Source organism: Sus scrofa, chromosome 6, assembly GCF_054392235.1.
Source record: "Sus scrofa isolate SSC_HxYL_T2T_F1_AM1 chromosome 6, Sscrofa_HxYL_maternal_Yorkshire_Landrace_v2.0, whole genome shotgun sequence".
NCBI classification, from domain to species: Eukaryota; Metazoa; Chordata; class Mammalia; order Artiodactyla; family Suidae; genus Sus; species Sus scrofa.
Genome location: NC_139388.1, coordinates 149,970,000 through 149,992,341, shown reverse-complemented (window position 1 = coordinate 149,992,341; position 22,342 = coordinate 149,970,000). Strand labels below are relative to the sequence as shown.

Here is a 22,342-nt window from a genome sequence, read left to right as displayed (position 1 = left end):
ACCCGCAACATATGGAGGTTCCCAGGCTAGGGGTCCAATCGGAGCTGTAGTCACCAGCCTACGCCAGAGACACAGCAACGCAGGATCTAAGCTGCATCTGCAACCTACATCACAGCTCACAGCAACCCAGATCCTCAACCCACTGAGCAAGGCCAGGGATTGAATCTGCGTCCTTGTGGATGCTGGTCAGATTCGTTAACTGCTGAGCCATGATGGGAACTCTGGGAATAGGTTTTTTTTCTTTTTTTTTTTAAATAAACCACCACACACCCAAAAAGGGCCCACTTAAAAAAAAAAAAAAAGTGTGTGCACATACATGATACATGAATGCTTGTCCACTTAAGACGTACACATACTTAGAAGGGAAAACCCAAGCCTAAAAGACACACAATGAAAATGAACGTGACTTACTGGAAAACCCTTAACCTGAAATCCTACCACATATTCCAGTCTGTAATGTGAACCTATCTTGCCAGCACTTCAGACAAACAGCCCACTGCCTACTATGACACTGAACCTTTAGTGGGAGAAATGAACTGCAGCCTCTTGTAGGATGCTATGAGCTTCTTGGATGCGTTAGGGCATCCTGGGCTTCCACCCACTGCTTCTGTGCCAGCCAGTTAGAAAAGCCAATCATTCAACCACTTCTGTAAATTACATCTCTGACACCAACCCCCAGAACAGACTAGTATTACTCGTTGCAGGTGGTAGATAAGAAAACCAAGTCCTATCTCCTCTAAAAAGCCAATCGTGATATTTAACCCACACCAGTTTCTTCCTAACCTGAATACTTAATAGTACTGACTGGTGGGCATGCACTTTGGTGCTGGATCTTATACCATGTCTGCAGCATGCCAAGTGTCTTCCTTGGGTGGCAAGGGCCACACGGTATCTCTCACATTCCCAAGAGGACTTAGCACCAAGAAGATGCTCAGAAACGCTAATCTGAATTGAACTTAAAATGAAACTGGAGGAGTTCCCGTCGTGGCGCAGTGGTTAACGAATCCAACTAGGAACCATGAGGTTGCGGGTTCAGTCCCTGGCCTTGTTCAGTGGGTTAAGGATCCACTGTTGCCATGAGCTGTGGTATAGGTTGCAAAAGCGGCTTGGATCCTGCATTGCTGTGGCTCTGGCGTAGGCTGGTGGCTGCAGCTCCGATTCGACCCCTAGCCTGGGAAACTCCATATGCCGCGGGAGCAGCCCAAGAAATGGCAAAAAGACCAAAAAAATAAAAAAATAAAAAAATAAAAAAAAATAAAAAAACCTGTAGTAAGCGCACAAGGAGGGAATTTAGGAACAAAGGAATATAGAAACAAAGTCAAACTCAGAATTCTCACTCCCTAAATTCCAAATACTGATTATGTACATCATTTGTGTTTTCACTTTGTCCGCAGGCACAGCTTCATGAGACAGGCATTCCTTCTCCGACAAGGAGATGGAATTGACCCACTACCATGTGCCAACCCACAACGCCCCCAAACATTTCGCCTACAGAACCTAACCGTTATTACCCTGGTGTGGACAGGTCTGCTCCCCAAGATGACTGTATGGTCCCCAAAGGCAAGATTACCACCTGATTCTTCTTCTTTCTTATCACCTGAGCCTAGCACTGTGAGACACACAACAGCACTTAATAACTATTTGAGGATGTTAGAGGGAGAGTATGTTAAGGAGCGAATGTTAAGAAAAAGAGCTTGAGGACTTCCCGTCGTGGCTCAGTGGTTAACGAATCCGACTAGGAACCACGAGGTTGCGGGTTCGATCCCTGGCCTTGCTTGGTGGGTTAAAGATCTGGCGCTGCCGTGAGCTGTGGTGTAGGTCACAGACGCAGCCCGGATCCCGAGTTGCTGTGGCTATGGTGTAGGCCAGCGGCTACAGCTCTGATTAGACCGTTAGCCTGGGAATATCCACATGCTGCAGGTTTGGCCCTAGAAAAAGACAAAAAGACAAGAAAAGAAAAAAAAAAAAAAAAAGAGCATGAGATTGTAAGCCTGCCAGCAATTTTGTCCACCTATACCCCAATAAATGTTTTATTAGAGTCATATTAATTAATAATAAGAATGAGAATCAACAAACATTTACATGAAACCCAAAACACTAATGGGACTGATTACAAAGCAGTGAATTCAGCCTTAACAATTAGTTTATCATCCCAACTTGAAAGTATTTAGATAAAGTCTGTCATTCTGAAAAACATTACTCTTTCCAAATAAACCTTTCTTGATCTTTGGCATTTTCATTGGAAAAAAAACTAAAGATTACTCAAATCCCACCCTTCTGCTTTAAAAAAAGAAAGAAACGAAAAATAACCCTAAAATCTAAATCTCATCCCAATATAGGTGGCAGAGTCATTTTTTCCAATCAGAGGACACACTCGCAATTATATTGAAGCCATTTGAAACTGAAAGTAGGTTACTGAATTTCAAGGCACCCGTGAATTTTGCTGCAACCTGACAGATAACTTCTAGTTAAATCATCACTCTGGAATGAAGAAATATTTCCTTCAGTCCATTTTTTGCAAGTAGCTACAAGCTACTCGTCAGTTTCAAATGAATGAAAATTCCATTTTTGCCAAGTCTGTAGAATGCTTCCACGTTAATTCTTCCAATGTTCTTATGTAGAGATGAGCTTCATGATTTGGAACCATCTGTGCTGCCAGGAGGTCTCTGGTTATTTTATATTTTTGCTCCAAAGCTAAAGAGTGAAGGGTGCTTCTGCCAGGGTCAGCCAGAGGCAGGCAGAACACTGAAACGACCTCGGTCTGTGGAGTCAGGCTTGGTTTAAATCCTGACTCTACTACCCACTGACAGGACAATGGTGGGCCAGTTATTTAGTCTCTCTGAGCCTCTGTTTCCACGTTGGAAACTTCCTACAGCTGTTATGGGGACACGTGACACTACACATATAAAGTAACCAACACAGAAGAGGAACTCAATACATGTTAGTTTCTCTTCCCACTTTTCTCACAGCCGCAAAAAAACGTATTCAACACTCTTTTATTAGAGCAATAGCTCTACAATAGTTTCCTACTTTCCTACGCTGGAGTCATTGTGAGGCCTGCTGGCAGCCAGGTCACAGTTCATTAAAACATGTTCTAAGCCAGTTTTAAAAGAAAGCGTTCTTGATGAAGAAAACAAAACTGCTTTATAAGCAGGCAGTCTTCTCCTACCTTTGACTCAAGAACAACTTTTTAACAGTCTAACTACTTCCAAAAGCCTTTTCTTCAGTTTGATTCCTACTGATTTGTGGAACTTACCACTGCCATGAGAATAAATAATGCACACCTTTATTCCAAAGACACTATGAGCTAGGGGAATCATGAGAAGGAATCCTGGTATACAAATCCTTGGAAGAATTCTAGATTTCCCTTAAGCTTGAAAATTTTGTTGTGAATTCTAACAAAATGTTACCAAATTGTTATCCTATGAATATGGGCTTGTTTCAGAAAAAAAATTCTCGTCTGGATTTAGTTTGCTACTTTGCTCTGGATTTATTTAGCTAGACATTTGCAGAAAATGAGTTAACTGTTATATTAGTTGCTATTTATATGGTTAAGTCACCACCGGGGCTAAATATCTCCCGGGGGGGTGGGGGTGGGGGGGAAACACAGTTTGGGATTTAAGCCAGGATGACAATTATATACCAAAACAGAGCTTCTAGCGATGCCAAGCATTTTGCTCAAGTTTGAAGAATTCTACTACTTCAGGATTTTTTTTTGTTTGTTTTCGACGACAGTTTGCTACTCTTCCTATTTTGCAGTTTAGCAGAAATATAAAAAAGCTCCCTTCCTCTATCCTTTTGGCACATAAGAGAAGGACACTAGTTGGCATGCACTGTTTTTAAGTTGACAGCCAGAGCTATTTTAAGCTATTTTAGTACCACCCAAAAAGGTTAGCCTGACATTAGCAAGCTAAAAAGCAAATTCTCAGGTTTGGGTCCCTTACGAATGCTGCCTTTTAACCACCCCACTGTCTATCTTTTGGTCATACAGATAAAAATAAAATTCAAAAACATAAGCTATGAAACCATATTTAGATGGCCTACCTTTTGTGCATCTCCCGTAATATATGCAATGGCCAGGGTGGGCAGAATCATGAACAGTGCATTGTAATAGAGCAGACCATATTTTCCCAGCTCCTAGAATGGCAAGAAATTAGGTGTTTCATTTGGGTCTGGCAGATAGAGACAACCCTGCACAGAGTACCACCCCCAATTACAAAAAGACACACACATCCCTCCCCAGTATACTCCACAAATGAGTTGAGTCAGAAGTTTTGCAAACATTAATAACCTAAGCGCTCCAAAGAAAAAAAACCAAACTAACAAGACTTTAAATTTATTAGAAATAAATTGCCTGAGTGCCTAAAATCAGGGAAATAAAAATAACATCAACTGGTTGCCTCAAAACAACAAGGAGGGAAGAGGTTATTTTTAACACAAACATCTCTATAGAAACACATCCTTGGAGCCCTTCCCTTTCCAGAACTGAAGAAAAAGTCATCAGGTTAGTCCTGGGCTTTGCAGAACTCACAACAGAGGGTCATTTAAAAGAGATGGAAGGACAGACCCACCCAGACACACAGACGCTCACCTAGACCAACAGAGACAAACATAACTTCTCAGAGAAGTATTTCTGAAAATGCACATGTGAAGTACAATAAAGATTAAGATTACTCGAAAGGAAGGGAAAGGAATGGAAAGGGAAGAAGGAAGGAAAGAAAGAAGGAAAGAAGGAAGGAAGGAAGGAAGGAAAGAAAGAAAGAAAGAAAGAAAGAAAGAAAGAAAGAAAGAAAGAAAGAAAGAAAGAAAGAAAGAAAGAAAAATTAAGATTGCGCTACAATTTCCAAAACACGGTGTGAAGAGTTGTGCCCTCAGCTCCTAGGGAGCAACAAAGGAGCACACACATCCTCAAACACAAGGAGCCTGTGAGAACTCTGGCTCACACAATTCCGGGACATTCAACAGGCAGCAGAGTCACCTGAAAAAGTAGGCCTGAGTTAAGGGGATTAAGGGGTGGGGGTAAAGGAGTCGTGAGGATATAAGAGTATACTAACTAACTTCTGTGACTGTAAGATCACCAACTGTTATGAAAAGTCAAACGACCTCAAAAGCAGCTCTGAAAAACTGGAAACAAACAACTAACAATAGAAAACTAACCAGCTGATTAGACTATGATACAGCCATACAATGAAATATGATGCAGCCACTAAAAATGTTCCATAATACTGATTGATACGGAAGACGTGCATGAAACAGTACTGATGAAAACTATAGGTAAGAAAACATGATATATTATCACTCTCTTATTTTTCTCTCATAGTTAAGTGTGTACATACACACACACACACATACACAAAAGGTTATCTATCAAGACAGTGCTTCCCACCTGATGGTGGAATTAAGAGAGCTTTACATTTTCTTCCTCTTGCTTATCTATGTTTTCTACGACTTCTATTATAAATATGTTATTTCTGTAATTTCTTTCTTTTTCAATTTGATTGCCACATGCTGCAGCTTGATATAGGATCTCAGTTCCCAGACCAGGGACTCACCCAGGCCACAGTGGTGAAGGCACCAAATCTTAACCACTAGACCACCAGGGAACTCCCTGTGCGATTTGTGTGATTTCTTCAAAGTTAAAAATGTTTTAAATTCAGTAGCTGCATTCAGGTCTGAAATGCAGCACTAAGTCTCTATGCCCACATGATTCATTTTCAAAAGACCATGATTACAAGCAGTTCTGGAATTACAGGTAATAAAACTCATGATTTATTAAAAGCATCACATTGTGCCCTACTGCCTTGCAGACAGACCAAAGAACCAACTGCTTATGGCGACCACAAGCATCAATGGGAAGGTGTCCTAAGGCAGCAAGAAAAAGGTCCCAGTAGGACAAAACAACCTTTAAAACATGTAGCGATGCCTACACACTCACACGTACACACACACACACACACACACACACACACACACACACCATCCAGACAGCTAACAAATGCAAAACTGTTGCTTTTCTTTTTACTTGTAAACAGTTTTGAATATCTTTTCCTTCCTTTCTTTTTTCGTCTTTTTTTTTTTTCAATTTCTTGGGCCACTCCCGCGGCATATGGAAGTTCCCAGGCTAGGGGTCTAATCGGAGCTGTAGCCACTGGCCCATGCCAGGGTCACAGCAACGTGGGATCCGAGCCACATCTGCAACCTACACCACAGCTCACGGCAACGCCGGATCCTTAACCCGCTGAGCCAGGCCTGGGATCAAACCCGCAACCTCGTGGTTCCTAGTCGGATTCGTTAACCACTGAGCCACGACGGGAACTCCCTCCCCTCCTTTCTTAAACAGAGCACAACGACTAAAATTTCATTTAGGACATCATTGTAATCATGTCATTATTGTATTGTGTTCTTATTAATGTTGTCCATTTTTGAGTAGTTCCATCTGACTTTTATAGTTTTCCAGTTTCTCTTACTAGGTAGCTGACCTTTCATACTGCTGCTAAGCCTCTGCCTTTAGATAGGATTTTTGCTCCTACTCCGTGAACTATGAAAAGCAGATCAATATACTTCAAGTTCTCAAACAAATAAGTTATGTCATTTCTGAGGGAGGGACTGAAGGGCTCCCCCGGGAATAAAATACTCAGTAGCCCTCTTTGCTTTTTTCTAGGTTCTAGGATGCACCCTAGACTATACTGTCCAGTACAGTAGCCACTGGCCAAATGCAGCGATTTCAATGAATTGTAATCACACCCAACTACTAGCTCAGTTCCTCACCTGTGCCTGTCACTATTCAAGTGCTCGACAGCTCCATGTGGCTGTGGCTACCATTAACGGACGGCAGAGATAACAGATTTCCAACTTCACAGAACTGTAAGGGACAGTACTATTTTAGACAGCTCAGGCTGTTGGACAAATGAAATGCTATCACCACTACCAATTTTCAGCAAAAGGACTGAGGGGAAAAAAAACATAAGAGTAAAACTAAATCTCCAACAGCTCCCTTTATTTAATCACAGCTTCCATTTGAATGCAATCATTATACAGAGTCATCATGGAAAACGAGCGGAGAACAAGACATAAAAGTTATATTTAAAGAAAATTTGTTGAAAAGAATCCATACTGAATTGACAGAACATTGTAAACTAACTACAGTTAAAAAAAATCTGGAGTTCCCGTCGTGGTGCAGTGGTTAACAAATCTGACTAGGAACCATGAGGCTGGAGGTTTGATCCCTGGCCTTGCTTGGTGGGTTAAGGATCCGGTGTTGCCGTGGGCTGTGGTATAGGTCAGAGATGCAGCTCTGATCCCGCACTGCTGTGGCTCTGGCATAGGCCCCGATGGCTACAGCTCCAATTAGACCCCTGGCCTGGGAACCTCCAAATGCCAAGGGAGTGGCCCTAGAAAAGGCAAAAAGACCAAAAAAAAAAAAAAAAACCTTAAAAAAAATTTTAGGAGTTCCCGTCATGGCGCAGTGGTTAACGAATCCGACTAGGAACCATGAGGTTGCGGGTTCGGTCCCTGCCCTTGCTCAGTGGGTTAACGATCCGTGAGTGTTGCCGTGAGCTGTGGTGTAGGTTGCAGACGCGGCTCGGATCCCGCATTGCTGTGGCTCTGGCATAGGCCGGTGGCTACAGCTCCGATTCAACCCCTAGCCTGGGAGCCTCCATATGCCGCGGGAGCGGCCCAAAAAATAGCAACAACAAAAACAACAAAAAGACAAAAGACAAAAAAAAAAAAAAAAAAAAAAAAAATTTTAAAAAGAAACCATACTGTCCTTACTTCTTCTAGGTTATTCAAAATGAACATTTTCTGAGAATAATGAAAATTAGTGGGATTGCTATGCATTCTAAGGTTTCTTTCTGGAGAAGGCAAAGCCCCCCATCAAGATGACACAAACTCTATACTTATACTACTATCATGTTGGCAGGACATTTGCATCTATGATCTGAACCCCCCAAAAGAGACCTGAAGTAGTTTCAGAACTGCTGTACATATGCAACAGAGCCACATGAAGACTAAGCAGATACAGTCATCTAACTGAAGAGAACACATGGGTAGGAACATAAGATAAAGCCATGGTCAGTTACGAGACTTAATTATGAGATAAAAATACACCAGCTGCTCAGGAAAAACTATGATGACATCCACGATAAGCAGCTCATGTGGGTCTTCGCATGGGGCACATTATGACAGAAAGGACAATCCTATGATATGTAAAGCCAAGTTCCCCATAGCTTCTTACGATAATGCAATTCATTCCATAATGTAGTAACAGCAATGCGGCACAAAATGCTCAGCTTTATAATGGTTTGGCTTGAACTCAAAATGAAATCTGGTGTGTTTAAAAATTCAAGGTATATTTTAGATGGACAAAGATATCTTTAAAGCCTTTGAGTGCACAGGCCAGTTGAAGGAAAACAGCTGGGTATATAAAGTTCATGGGTATGAGATCTGGGGCAGGGAACTTGGCATGTCCCCCAAGAGAGATTTTAATACTTCCTAAGTTTCCCACTAGAGTTGGCCCGTGGGTTCTGCACCTGAGAATTCAACCAAGAATGGATGGAAATATTAAAAAAAAAAAAAATTCCAGAAAGTTGAATTTGCAACACAGGCAACTATTTACAGTATTTACATTGTATTTTACAACTATTTACACAGCATTTATACTGTATTAAGTATTATAAGTAGAGATGACTTAAAGCCTCTGGGAGGATGTGCACAGGTTACACATAAATACTACTCCATTTTATATGAGACTTGAGCATCTGCAGATTTTGGTAACTAGGGGAGCTCCTGGAGCCGACTCCTCATGGATACTGAGGGATTATGGTATCTGTGGACAAATATACGAAGTCCACTCTTGTTTTTCAGCCCCTTCCAACCCACTTCCAAAATCTGCTCAAGGGCGCCCAGGTATTTCTCTTGTCCAGGTCCCTCACCAAGTCCTCTAAAACACAGCCATGAACATTTGTGACACTTTCTCTAATGAACACCCCTTACTTGCATCACTCTCCAACTCAAGGTCAACATTCACCCAGGCCTTTCCAGAGAAGCCAACAGTAAAATCTAATTGCTAATTAGAAAATGAAGTTCCTTATGGGAGCACCAAAGTACAGGCATTTTACTCTCAGAGATCCCCTCATCTTTCCGTTCTCTCTTAAGTATTTTTCTTTCTTCCCCACTTTTCCCCGATGAATTGACATCACAATTCCCAACATGAGTAAACACCTCAGAGAAGCATTAGACTGCTACCTACCTTTGAATCTAATTTTTGTTTTACGTAGGCACCATTTGCTGCTGTCAGCACATCATTTATCAGAATAAAAACATATCCTTCCAGATCAAATGCCAAGTCAGAGCTGCAAAACATAAACAATACTTTAATAGCAACTAATACTTAAAGAACATGCATTCATTTTAAATAGATCAGAACTACAATATTTCCAAGAACACACCCTCATCTAGGTAAGGGAATATTAGGCATTTTATCGGCTACTGGTATTTCTTGGTTCCTGGTTACAGTGTGCAATTTCATAACCAACATGGCAGTCTTCAGAAATGAGAATCACAAACATTTAAACATAGCAATTAGCAATAAGGAACCATTTCAGTTAATAGCACACTGACCTGAATTCAAAGTCAGACGCTAAGAAGAAGCAACCAAATTTACCATTTCAAAACATCTAAAGGAGGCAGAAGGCATCAGAGCTCAATTTCACAGATAAAGAAACCAAAAGGAGAATGAAGTTGTTAATATGTCATTTTCCAAAGGTTCACACAGAAGGTAGAGCTGTCTTGCACAGGTGGCTCGGCCCCTGGGTAGAATTTCTGAAGCGCAGGTCATGGTCAGTTCAGAGATCAGGCTATCCCAGTATCTAAGCACAGAGCAGGACCTCCAACACTTGGAGTAATGGTCTAATGAGCCTGTTAGGTCTAACTGGCAGGCTTAGGGAAACCGAAGTTTTCGAGTATTTACTAGAGCACCAGGCACAAGATAAGAACTTAGTAAACTGAACAGAATAAAAATCTAGGAAGAGTGTGACTTCAGCACACCTTTGCACCCTAGCTAAGACAGGGGCCCCGCATTCTGTGATTCTGCAAAGGTGCTATCTGTTTGTAGCTATACGAACTGGGACGGACTCCTGAGAGCTCTGCGCTGCTGCAATTTCACGCACAACTACCTAACACCACCCTCCTCCTCTCAGCACCCTCCTCCTCTCACTCCAGACACTCTTCCTCTCCATTTCTTTCTCAAGGCAAAAGTTCTAGTCAGATAAGGCTGGATCAGATAGTTTCTGCCTCAGAACCTTTTGCAGGCCAGAGTCAGCCTTGAGGAATCCCTGTTGTTTGGTTCAAAATTTTGGAACCCACCAGCTTCGATGAAATGCTTCAGAGATTAGTTTGGCACCTTTAAAAAGAAAGGTGGGAAGCGCATAGAGGATTTTTCTCCAAGGAGGCACTATTACCTAGGGGAAAAAGTAGTCAGCTATATCACAAACGAAATTCTAGTAACTAATTATTCCTTTTTTTTTTTTTTTTTAAGAATGAATTTCATTTGGAGATTTAGGGCAAAATAGAATTGATTTACAATATTCTCCCCCACCTATACTACAGGGATGAGGAAAGTAAATAAGCCAATTCGAGAAGAATACTGGAATCCCCAGATGGAAAATACATGTCAGGCAGAATTTGCGGCATTAGCGAACCCATGCAGGGATGCTCTGGGCTGAGCAAGACACTGTAGAAGGCTTCTAGTCATCATTTCAATTTTCTGAGTCTTTGGGTATACACTTTCCCCATTTCTTTTAAAACTAAAACTTGGGGTAGGGACTGGGGTGGTTGGGGGGGCTTGGGGTTAATAGATACAAACTCTTGCCTTTGGAATGGATTAGCAATGGGATCCTGCTGTGTAGCACTGGGAACTATGTCTAGTCACTTATGATGGAGCATGATCATGGGAGAAAATAGAATGTGTACATGTATGTGTAACTGGGTCACCATGCTGTGCAGTAGGAAAAAAATTGTATTGGGGAAATAACTATTAAAAAAAGAAGAAGAACAAAAAAAGAAAGTAGATGTTTAGAAAAGACAAACAAAAAAATAAAAATAAAAAAACTATATCTTAAGAACAATGGAAAAAAACTTTAATAATTTAATAGACTATCTACGTTATGGCATTTGTGATTCATCTCAGGTGAAGCCAAATAAAGCAAATCTATTATTTATTATTCCATAAGGGAAATAATTCATTATCATTTGCCTTTCCTGAGACACTATTTTCTTTAGCAGCATGCAAAGTAAAAAAATGCCATATGGTACATAAAGGCACATAGGCTCTAGAGTCAGGCACAGATTCAAACTCCAGCTCTGCTGCTTATTAGCTATGTAACTGTGGGCAAGCTATTGAACTTAGGTTTTATTTTCTCCAACATAAATAGGAAAATTGTACCTGTATCTTTCAGAGTGGTTGTGAAAAATATGTAAATATAATATATGTAAAATGCCAGTCACACTGTATGGCACACGGTATGTGCTCAATAAATAGAACAGCATAATAAACTCTGTTACGTGAATATAACTTCTAAGAATCCCAGAATCTGATTTTGCCAGCCTTAATCTTAATAATAGGCGTAACTTTTTGAAGTCTTTCAGATATTTTTCAAAGATATAATTCCTCTTTAGCTTATAAAAATTATCTTTATCGGTAATGGATTATTTATTATCAATAACTACTGATAAGCTCTAACGTACTCTCATAGGTTTTATGCAGACCCACATCTTACCTGGCAGCTACAAACGCTCCAATAATCATTGCAAATACAGTCATCTTAATACCCCAAGAAAAAGTTTTCCTACAAAATAATTAAAAAATACATACGCATGGTTTTAGTTATTCGCAAAGACTCATTTTATAACATAGACAAGAAATACATGTTTTCTTTAAAAAGCTATCCACAAATGATTCTAAGGAACTGGGTATTTTAAAAAAAAAAAAACCCTTTGATGAAGCAAAAACTTATTTTGTTATGTAAATAAATATACTTATTTTTTCTTATTTTTATCATTTTTTATTACTGTTTGAAATATTGATATCAGATTTCTTTAAATAAAAAATGGTTACATAGGAGTTCCTGTCCTGGCTCAGTGGTTAACGCATCTGATTAGCATCCATGAGGATGCATGTTCGATCCCTGGCCTTGCTCAGTGGGTTAAGGATCTGGCGCTGACGTGAGCTGTGGTGTAGGCTGCAGACTCGGCTTGGATTTGCATTGCTGTGGCTGTGGTGTAGGCTGGCAGCTACAGCTCCGATTTGACCCCTAGCCTGGGAGCCTCCAAATGCTGCGAGTATGGCCCTAAAAAGCAAAAAAAAAAAAAAAAAAACTATCTGAAACCTAACTGATGTTTCTGACTCAACTTCTCACAGTGGCATCAATAAGTAAAGGAATTCCTGAAAGTGCATCTCTTGTTCAGCCAGGCTTTTACCTCTAATTCATAAACCTTTCCAACTATAGCTTCCATTAACTATCAACTCCTATAACAAACGGAGAAAGTAACTGAAATGTCTCCAAAGATTAAGCAGGAACACCGCAAATAACTGTACTATCTTACACAGGCTGGGCACCTTATCAGGGTGATTAAAGTTTGTTAAAAGATTAGATATATTAGAAATTCAGCTCACTTGAGTAAAACTCCTTCAGCAAACATTGTAAACAGGATAGAGAACCTTCTCAGAACTGTAAACATTGGCAAGCTGCAAAAAAAAAAAAAAAAAAAATTAGGTAAAACAAATTTAACAATTTTTTAACTAAGATTCTCCAAATTAGTATTTTAAAATAATGCTAATCTTTTTCCTTCCATTATGGAAATTCCATGCTGATTAATCAATGACTAAATTAAACCCTTACTTCTCTCTAGAAGGAATTACTTGCAAGCCTGAAAGCGTTGTTTTTATAAAACGACTAAAAGTGAAAAACACCAAATAAAATGGTAGAGAACATACATCTATTATCGAAGACTAATAACAGCCACTTTTTAATTTTACTGTTTATTATATTAAACACCCTGAATAATAATCATATTAGTCTCTAAAAGAAAAGACCTCTTCTTTCTTTTCTAGACTGACCTCCCTTCCTACTCCCTAAGCATCAACCAACATCATGACAATCTTATCCCATGAAACATTCCCTGAGTGTCCTTTGGTGGAAGCAATTCTGTCTTCCTCTAAAATACTTCTCAGAATATTTTGCTTGCACTAGTCAAACATACAGCCTCTTGCAATATAGTTACTTCTGAATATATCTCATCTCACTCTCAAGTGCCTTATACTTAGCTGGCAGTACAAGATACAGTGTGCATGGATGGATGGAGAGATGACAACGGATGAAAAAGATCGAACGCTATATACGAGCAGCACTTTGCAGCAGGTCTGCCTTTCTTTCCAGGTAGGTAATGAGACGGAAAAGGATGCCCCACCCACGATAAATCTGACTTCCATGGAAGCCTATCCAGAGATATTATCATGGTAATTCTGGCAGGTTTCTTGGATTCGAGGAAAGGAAAAATGCTTGGTTTCAGACCCTCGGAGACCTCTCCATTCTGTTGTGCAATCATGCAGCATGCTAGGGGTTCAGCTCCTGTGGCAGTGTGAAGCCATGAGCCTGCTAAATGGTTTCCCTATGTGCATACTTTTTTTTTTTTTTTTGTCATTTTGCCTTTTCTAGGGCCGATCCCATGGCACATGGAGGTTCCCAGGTTAGGGGTCTAATTGGAGCTGCAGCTGCTGGCCTACGCCAGAGCCATAGCAACTCGGGATCCGAGCTGCATCTGTGACCTACACCACAGCTCACGGCAATGCTGGATCCTTAACCCGAAGAGCGAGGCCAGGGATTGAACCTGCAACCTCATGGTCCCTAGTCGGATTTGTTAACCACTGAGCCACAACGGGAACTCCTCCCTATGTGTATACTTTTAACATCTCATACACCAGATACATATACTTTCTAAGTGGAAAAGCCAAGCACTGGCAGGTTAAAGGGCAATAAGACGGTTGTTGTCATGGAGTAGAGAGCTACTGCTTCTTTCTAAAAGTGAAAATGCTGCTTCTACGGTCATGGTCATGGGTAAAATGTTAATCGTATTTCAAAAAGCTTCCATATGATGTTATTTTAACGACTTGTTAAAAGAAAAACTACAAAAGTTCTCATATCCACCATCAATTTTGCTTGTAGAATTTGCCTAAAATATGATATTTATGAATTGCCCTAAAGAAGGGAAATCTCGGGGAGGAGTTCCCATCATGGCGCAGCAGAAGCAAATCTGATTAGGAACCATGAGGTTGTGGGTTTGATCCCTGGCCTTGCTCAGTGGGTTAAGGATCTGGTGTTGCCGTGAGTTGTGGTGTAGGTCGTAGATGCGGCTTGGATCCAGCATTGCTGTGCCTCTGGCATAGGCCGGTGGCTACAGCTCCAATTCGACCCCTAGCCTGGAAGCCTCCATATGCCATGAGTGCAGCCCTAAAAAGACCAAAAAAAAAGAAATGAAATTTCAGAGGCCTCACATATCTCCTTCATTATTACAGGTCTGGAAAAACAACGAAAATCTCCCATCACAGTATTTTACGGCATTATAGGACTTCTAGCAACAAAGTGAGGGGAAAAAAATACTCAAACTCCTCTTTCTCTCCAAACTTGAAGAGATTAAACTAAAACCTTTGGTGTAATCTTTATTTAGTAACAGACGCTTTCTGATCCTTTCATTTTTCCAGAATCAATAACAATACGTTAAACAGTTAACATTCAAGAACAATTTTAAGAATACATTATGTTAACCTCACTAGTAAAATAAAGTTATCCATACTTCAGTTTCTTTGTGCTGAACAGTCCCGTGATTTGGTTCCCAAAATATAGAAGAGGTAGTGGAAACGTCTAGAAAATTTAAAAAGGGATAACAAAGCTCAATAATAAAGACAGCTAAAACAAGTCCTTTTCAAACAAAAACAGTTTTGTTTATATGATCAAATTCTTTCTACTTAAAACATAAGATTAGTTCTCATACACAATTCTGGCCCCCATGAAGCACCCAAACATTACTTATGGGTAAACGGCTCTAAGTAGAGAGAGGAAGGGAAGCATGGAGGGGGAAAAAAACAAATATGAATATGATCAAACTATATGGGACAGCAACATCATTTGCTTCAAAACATGATAATGTAGAACCCATGGCTCTAATATCAGCAGAAAAAGGAAAAGTATTTCATTTTTAGGTGGAGTCAAGCAGACACAGACAGAGAACAAGAAAATAAACCCAAAGAATAATGAATGCTGGACACACTAGCTAGATGAGAAGGATGTAGAAAATGGTAGAGTTCCCGCTGTGGCGCAGCGGCAATGAATCCGACTAGGAACCATGAGGTTGCAGGTTCCATCCCCAGCCTTAGCAGGTTAAGGATCTGGCATTGCCATGAGCTGTGGTGTAGGTCACAGAGGCGCTTTGGACCCTGTGTTGCTGTGGCTGTGGTAAAGACCGATAGCTGTAGCTCGGATTAGATCCCTAGCCTGGGAACATCCATATGTCTCAGGTGGGGCCACAAAAAAAAGACAAAAAAAAAAAAAAAAAGAAAGAAAATGTTAAATGGTTGTCATCCCAACAAGTGTTCATTAAAACAGAACATAAGATCAAGGGACTTTTTTTTTTTCCTCTTAAATTTAAAGAGATCATGGGACTTTTTAAAAACCTATTACAACATTCATTCTTTACCTTCATTATACCCACTCTGGATTGGGTGATTTCAAGACTGCAATTTTTAGGTATGTAAGGCACTGATAAAAATACATTTAGTGATATCCGAAAATAAAGTTTTCCTTTTTTTTTCTTTTTTTACCTTTCGAGGTACATTTCTGTCAAAGTCTGGAAACTTGACTACTCTGAGTGCCTTTCCCACCCAGAGTACTGCCACTGTAGCCACCATCTGTAAACAGAGAACACAGATTCACTGTTCTACACATAAAGGCACACTCAGAAGTTCTAACGACACCAACCACGTAATGCTGAAGATTCCAACTAACCTGGCCAAGTCCAACACATAGTGAGGAGGGAAATCTACAAAAATGGTAGAGAGAAAAAAACAAAACAAAACACATGGTCAGCAAAACTCGAGCTCGCTTAATTCAACTTGCACATCGGCGACCTTACAGTGCATATTGATAGGAAACACAGCAACGTCTGCCCCTCGTCTGACAACCGGGGAGAAATATCCCTGCTGGTTGTCAGGCAACACCGCTGATTCTGTAGCCTCCGGCGGCCCCTTGTCTCATCTCGTCCAAATTCTACAATTTCAGTCGGCTTCCTGCAACAGATTTTTCTTGGAAATAAAAGACATATCTCTTCAACGGTTTCACACCTTTAGGGGGAAAAAATGCTTCTGCCTCGGGGTCCCAGTGGCTGCATCACAGTCATCTTAAATGGGCTCGAGGATGAGTAGGTCCCCAGAGGCTGTCAGCCAATTCGGGGAACCGTGAAGCCCCAGACCCCGGGCCATGCTGCGGGGAAGGGAGGGCATCCCTCAGCCGGCTCTCTGCCTGGCGTGCACAGAGTTAAAAAGTCACGAAGCAACTTCGCTCTGTGGTTCCGAAGGGCAAGGTTCCCCAAGGCGCTGCACAGTAGGCATGGCAGGCGCTTGCCCAAAGCGGCCCCGAACTCGCTCCGCGTTGTCCCGAGCTCCGCGCGGGGAGCCGGACCCCAACGCCCGGCCGACGAGCCAGCCGGCTCCGCCGCTCCGGCCGCGTGTCAGCCGCCTGCCCGCCCTCCCCGGCTCCCGCCCAACTTTGTTCAGCTCCAACTTTGCAACCAAAGTCCAGGGAGCCCGCGCCCAGCGCCGCCGCCCGCTCCTCTCCGCGGCCTGGGCCGCCGCCGCCTCGGCCCTACCTGTAATTGGTGAGCACGCTCTTGTTGACCACCACGATCAGGAAGGAGCTCACGCCGTAAAAGCCGGCTGCCAGCAGCTTCAGGAACACGGTCAGCGTTTCGGCCGACGCCATCCCCAGCTCCTCCTCATGTCTGTGTGTGGAGGATTTCGCGGGGGCTTCTCCTTTAACCCGGGCATGCTGACGTCTATGAACTTCCGCCATGGCTGCGGCGGCGGCGACCGCGGCGGCGGCCTGGGAGGGGAGCGGCGAGCGGCGGGCAGCGGGGCCGAGCGGCTTGGGGGTCTGCGGCGGCAGCTCGCGGGGAACTCGAGGGCCGGCGCCGGTGCACTGAGCCGGCTGCGCTGGTCGCCTCGGCTCCCCGCAAGGCCGCCACCCGTCCCCGCCCAGGGGCAGGGACGCTGGGGTTTACCCGCCCGGGGACTTTGGTCGGGCATTGTGCAACGCTGGGTCAGAGGGTAGGGGCTGCGCCTGGCTCGGCCTGGGCACGGGTTGCAAAGTGCCTGCAGAACGGGCAGTGGCGACCCTGAGTCCAGGATGAAGAGGGAGAAGTAGCCTAGAGGAACCACTCGGGGACACCACGCGACAGTCAGCACCGCACAGTCGCGGAACTTAGCGGCTGCCTTGCGCCTGCGCGCGAGCCCGCTCTGGCTCTCTTAGTGCGGCGGGGTACCTGGAATAGGGAGGCTGGTGGCTAGGGAGCTGAAAGCCGTATTCTTTAGATAACTGCCGCAACACACACACACAAATACAGACCCTCCTCCAGTCGGTAGGTAACAGGTGGCTTGCCGAGTAGTTATTAGGGTGTGTGCGTCTAGACTCATTTTAAATGTTTTTGATCTCTCTTGCAGAGGGTCCAAGCCCTTAAAAAGAATCAGATGTGGATCAAGTGTAGACACTCAACAAATATTTCATTCTGCGTTGTCCCAGATTTCTTACGGTTTCTGAACCCAGAAAACACCAAACAATGCTGTCTTTGCAGGCCAAGGGAGATTTTTTTTTTCCCCTAAAGTAAGGTATTGCCCTATCCAAAGTAGCAAGATAATCAAGTGGCTTGGGGATTGGTGAAAGACCAAAGTGTTAAGAGCTGTGTTCCAATTCTAGGATTCCTAGAAATGACCCCCTCACTAGCTGTGTGCTCTTGAGCCAATTAGTTGATCTCTCTGAGCCTGCATCTCCCCATCTCCGGGTATAAAGCTAGTTTTCAGTAGCTTTCAGTGGTAGACATTATCGTATAACAAAAATCATTATTATCAGCTTAAGTAAAATGATCTAATTTTAATATCAAAAAAGAAAAAGAACTTTGAATTTATAAAAAAACTTTGTCTATATCTTTTAAATTTTTTTCCATATTGTAAAGTTGTGGTAAAATACTCATAGCAAAATTTACCATCTTAACTTGTTTTTTTGTTATGGTAAAATATGCATAAAGTAAAATTTATGATTTTAACACTTTTTGAGTGTATAATTCAGTGGCATTAAGTACATTCATATTGTTGTGCGTCTCTTTCCACCACCCTTCTCTAGAACTTTCTCATCATCTCAAACTGAGTTTATGTAACCATTGAACAATAACTCCCCATTCCTCCTTCTCTCCATCCTCTAGTAACCACTATTCTCCTTTCTGTGCCTATAAATTTGACTATTCTAGGTACCTCATATAAACAGAATCATACAGTATTTGTCCTTCTGTGTCTAACTTATTTAGCGTAATTTCAAGGTTATTCCACTTGTAGCATGTGTCAGAATTTCCTTCCCTTTCAAGGCTGGATAATAGTCCATTGTAGGTATATCTTTTGATCTGTATCTTCTAAGTTATTCTTGGAACACCTGTGTTCTTTGAATGTTCCTTAGGGGAAACTGGCACACAGGATCAAGTCCTTAACATGGTCCACAAGGGCTGAGGTGATGCGGCACCTGCCTTCCTCACCTTTTCCTCCCTAAGCTGCAGCTAAATCAAACTACACCCGGTTCCCTGAAGAATAATGTGGGTTCTGGTGTCTTTACTCTCATTATTCCCTCCGTCTGGGATGCTTTTCCTCTCCCTCCCCTTCCCTGTCTGCTAAAGAGCTCTTACTTTTCCTTTCTGCTTCTCCCACCCCATCTTTGTGCATCCCCTTTACAGAGCCTCTGAAATTACATGTTTACATGTTAGTCTCTTCCACAAGATGGGGAGCTCCTTGAGGGCTGGTCGAGACAGGGACATCTAGCAGTTTTTGCTGAATGAATCAATAATGACGTAACATTTCGACCATGAAGAAAATGGCCAAATTCTTCCTAAACTTATGGCAGTAGAAAAAAAATAACTAGAAAGGTACATTTTGAGAAACCTCACTTATCTTGTAGCAAAAGCAAACAAGCAAAAAAAGACTTGGAGCAGGGAACAGTCTTCCCCTCTTCCTCTCTCATCCTAACTCACTTTTCAGAGAAAGTGACTGCTAACCATTTGGAGGCTCTGCTTAGAGCCACTGTCTGTGCCTAAATGAATACATACACACAAACATATGCATATACATGCATGCATATATTTACAGGCATGCTTTATTTTTTAAACATAAATGGAAAGTACCAGGTAAGAACTGCCTCTGCCACTAGTTTTGTGACCTCGGGCAAATTATATGACATTGTTGTGCTTCAGTCCCTTCATCAGCCCCCATCTCATAGGGCAGTGATGAGAATTAAATGAGTTAATAACGGTAAAATGCTTAGAAGATAGTACACACTTTACAAATGTTTCTAATCATAATACTTACTATTATTACCATTATTATTATGCAAACTTTCTCTTTGCACTTAGTATTCCCTGAAGCCCTTTCTGTGTCAGCATAGAAACCCTACTTCTCTACTTCACTCTTTTTTTTTTTTTTTTTTTTTTTAGGGCTGTACCTGTGGCATATGGAAGTTCCCTGGCTAGGGGTTGAATCAGAGCTACAGCTGCTGGCCTATGCCACAGCAACAGAGGATCTGAGCCTCCTCTGCAACCTACACCACAGCTCAGGGCAATGCTGGATCCTTAACCCACTGAGCAAGGCCAGGGATCGAACCCGCAACCTCATGGTTCCTAGTCAGATTTGTTAACCACTGAACCACAACGGGAACTTCTATACCTCACTCTTTATAATGGCTGCAGAGAATTCTGTTGGCTAGATGCATCATAATTCATGCGGTCCTTCCTATGGACATTTACGTCGTTACCATTTTTTCAATTTAAATATAACACAGCTTTGATTATTCTTGTTCATTCAACTTTGTAGAGGTATTTGTAGAAGTGGAATTACATAATTAAAAACTACTTTCGAAAAAATTAAGGAGTTCCCGTTGTGACGCAGTGGTTAACGAATCTGACTAGGAACCATGAGGTTGCAGGTTCCATTCCTGGCCTTGCTCAGTGGGTTAAGGATCTGGCGTTGCCGTGAGCTGTGGTGTGGGTCGCAGACATGGCTCAGATCCTGAGTTGCTGTGGCTCTGGCGTAGACAGGCGGCTAGAGCTCCGATTGGACCCCTAGCCTGGAAACCTCCATATGCTGCGGGAGCAGCCCTAGAAAAGGCAAAAAGACAAAAAAAGAAAAAAAAATTAATAGGGAGTTCCCCTGTGGTTCAGTGGTAAAGAACCCAACCAGCATCCATGAGGATGTGAGTCATAGACAAGGATCCCTGGCCTTGCTCAGTGGGTTAAGGATCTGGCGTTACCATGAGCTGTGGTGTAGGTCTCAGACGAGGCTCAGATCCCACATTGCTAGGGCTGTGGGGTAGGCTGGCAACTGCATCTCTGATTCGACCCCTAGCCTGGGAACCTCCATATGCCACAGGGGTGAACCTAAAGAAAAAAGCAAAAAAAATGTAATGGAATCAACAAACTGATCTCCAAAGAGGTTGTACCAATTTCACATTACCACTAACACTGTTTGAAAGGGAAACTTTATTTTTTCTTTTTTTTAGGGCCACACCCAAGAATTTACCAAGATAGGGGTCAAATCAGAGCTGTAGCCACTGGCCTACACCACAGCCACAGCAATGTGGGATCTTTAAACTACTGAGCGAGGCCAGGGATCAAACCTGCGTCCTCATGGATGGCTAGTCAGATTTGTTTCCACTGAGTCTCGACCGGAACTCCTGAAAAGGAAACTTTTTTATTAAGGCAGATGGTGATCATAGAAACCACTGAAAGAGGCCAGATAATAGTCCAAGTGCTCCTCTATGGAGTATGAAATACCAGGTACAAATTTCTGCACCAAATCAATTGCAGTTACGCAAACTGAAATGAAGATAAATCTCCTAGAAACTGATCTGAACTACTGTTGTTTTTCTCAGTGTGAATATGTAATTTATTAACAAATATTTATTGATGTCATAGACAGGCTAAGAACTATTTTGGATTTTCTAAACTCCACTAGTGATTTGTGGCCCTTTAGTAAAATGGAGTCACACATTCTCATTAGGTGCCCATATCCTTCATTGAGCCATGACGAGAACTCTGGTTACTTATCTTAAATGCATTTTCAATTTACAGTATTTTCAACTTGGGTTGGATTTTTTGGGACCCATTATAGGTAGAGGAAGCTCTGTAATGTCATCAACAGTGAATCTGAGGTTGTAACCAGCATAAGATGTATAGTGTTAACATAGTCATTGGTATGAATTCAGCTCAAAAATTTTTTGATATTTTATTTTGCATACATGTGTGTTTGTGTGTGTGTGCGCATATATATATATATATATATATATATATATATATATATATATATGCTGCACTGTAGCATGTGGAAGTTCCTGAGCCAGACTCAAACCCATGCCACAGCAGCAACCCAAGCCAGTGCAATGACAATGCCAAATTCTTTTTTTTTTTTTTGTCTTTTTGCCTTTTCTGTGGCATTTGGAGGTTCCCAGGCTAGGGGTCTAACTGGAGCTGTAGCCGTTGGCCTACACCAGAGCCACAGCAACGCGGGATCCGAGCCGCGTCTGCAACCTACACCACAGCTCACGGCAATGCCAGATCCTTAACCCACTGAGCAAGGCCAGGGATCGAACCCACAACCTCATGGTTCCTAGTCGAATTCGTTAACCATTGCGCCACAGCAGGAACTCCCTACAATGCCAAATTCTTAACCCACTGCACCACAAGAGAACTGCGTCTGTGTATATTTTTTATTAGGCTTTTGAACTTCCTCTGCATATTCCTAAGAATCTGTGCATGTCATCAATTTTGGAATACTTATCTGGGATAATGTTATTCTGTATATAGTAGAACAGCCTACTGTGAATCTATCAGTATTACCTCCTATTTTACCTTTTTCACCAATGTTTTTCTTTTTTGATTTGTTTAAAATTATCTTAGAATAGGAAATAAAAAAAACAAAAAACAGAAAAGAAGGGATTTGTGATTATTATAAAATGATTTATAAAATAGAGAGAGAAACTTAGGGAAC

General features: G+C 41.9%; 1 protein-coding gene across 7 annotated transcripts in view; it reads right to left on the bottom strand.

The window, feature by feature from the left end:
• SLC35D1 (solute carrier family 35 member D1) overlaps positions 1–17,503 on the bottom strand; it is a 64,796-nt gene extending 47,293 nt beyond the window's left edge. For 4 of the 7 annotated variants that reach the window (XR_014808042.1, XR_014808041.1, XM_021096493.2 and 1 more), the window contains exons 1-8: positions 16,918–17,503; positions 16,059–16,092; positions 15,875–15,961; positions 14,851–14,918; positions 12,674–12,745; positions 11,778–11,846; positions 9,251–9,353; positions 4,045–4,137 (exon numbers count right to left, since the gene is read on the bottom strand). Coding sequence is in view for 4 of the 7 variants with exons in the window: in XM_021096493.2 (XP_020952152.1) it covers positions 4,045–4,137; positions 9,251–9,353; positions 11,778–11,846; positions 12,674–12,745; positions 14,851–14,918; positions 15,875–15,961; positions 16,059–16,092; positions 16,918–17,120 (729 nt within the window). In the remaining 3 variants the exon portion in view is untranslated. Of the gene's footprint in view, positions 1–1,189; positions 4,138–8,810; positions 8,942–9,250; positions 9,354–11,777; positions 11,847–12,673; positions 12,746–14,850; positions 14,919–15,874; positions 15,962–16,058; positions 16,093–16,917 lie in introns of those variants that run through there. The other 3 variants (XR_014808043.1, XM_084964757.1, XM_084964756.1) reach the window with 3 other exon arrangements.
• Between the last annotated feature and the right edge of the window lie 4,839 nt (positions 17,504–22,342).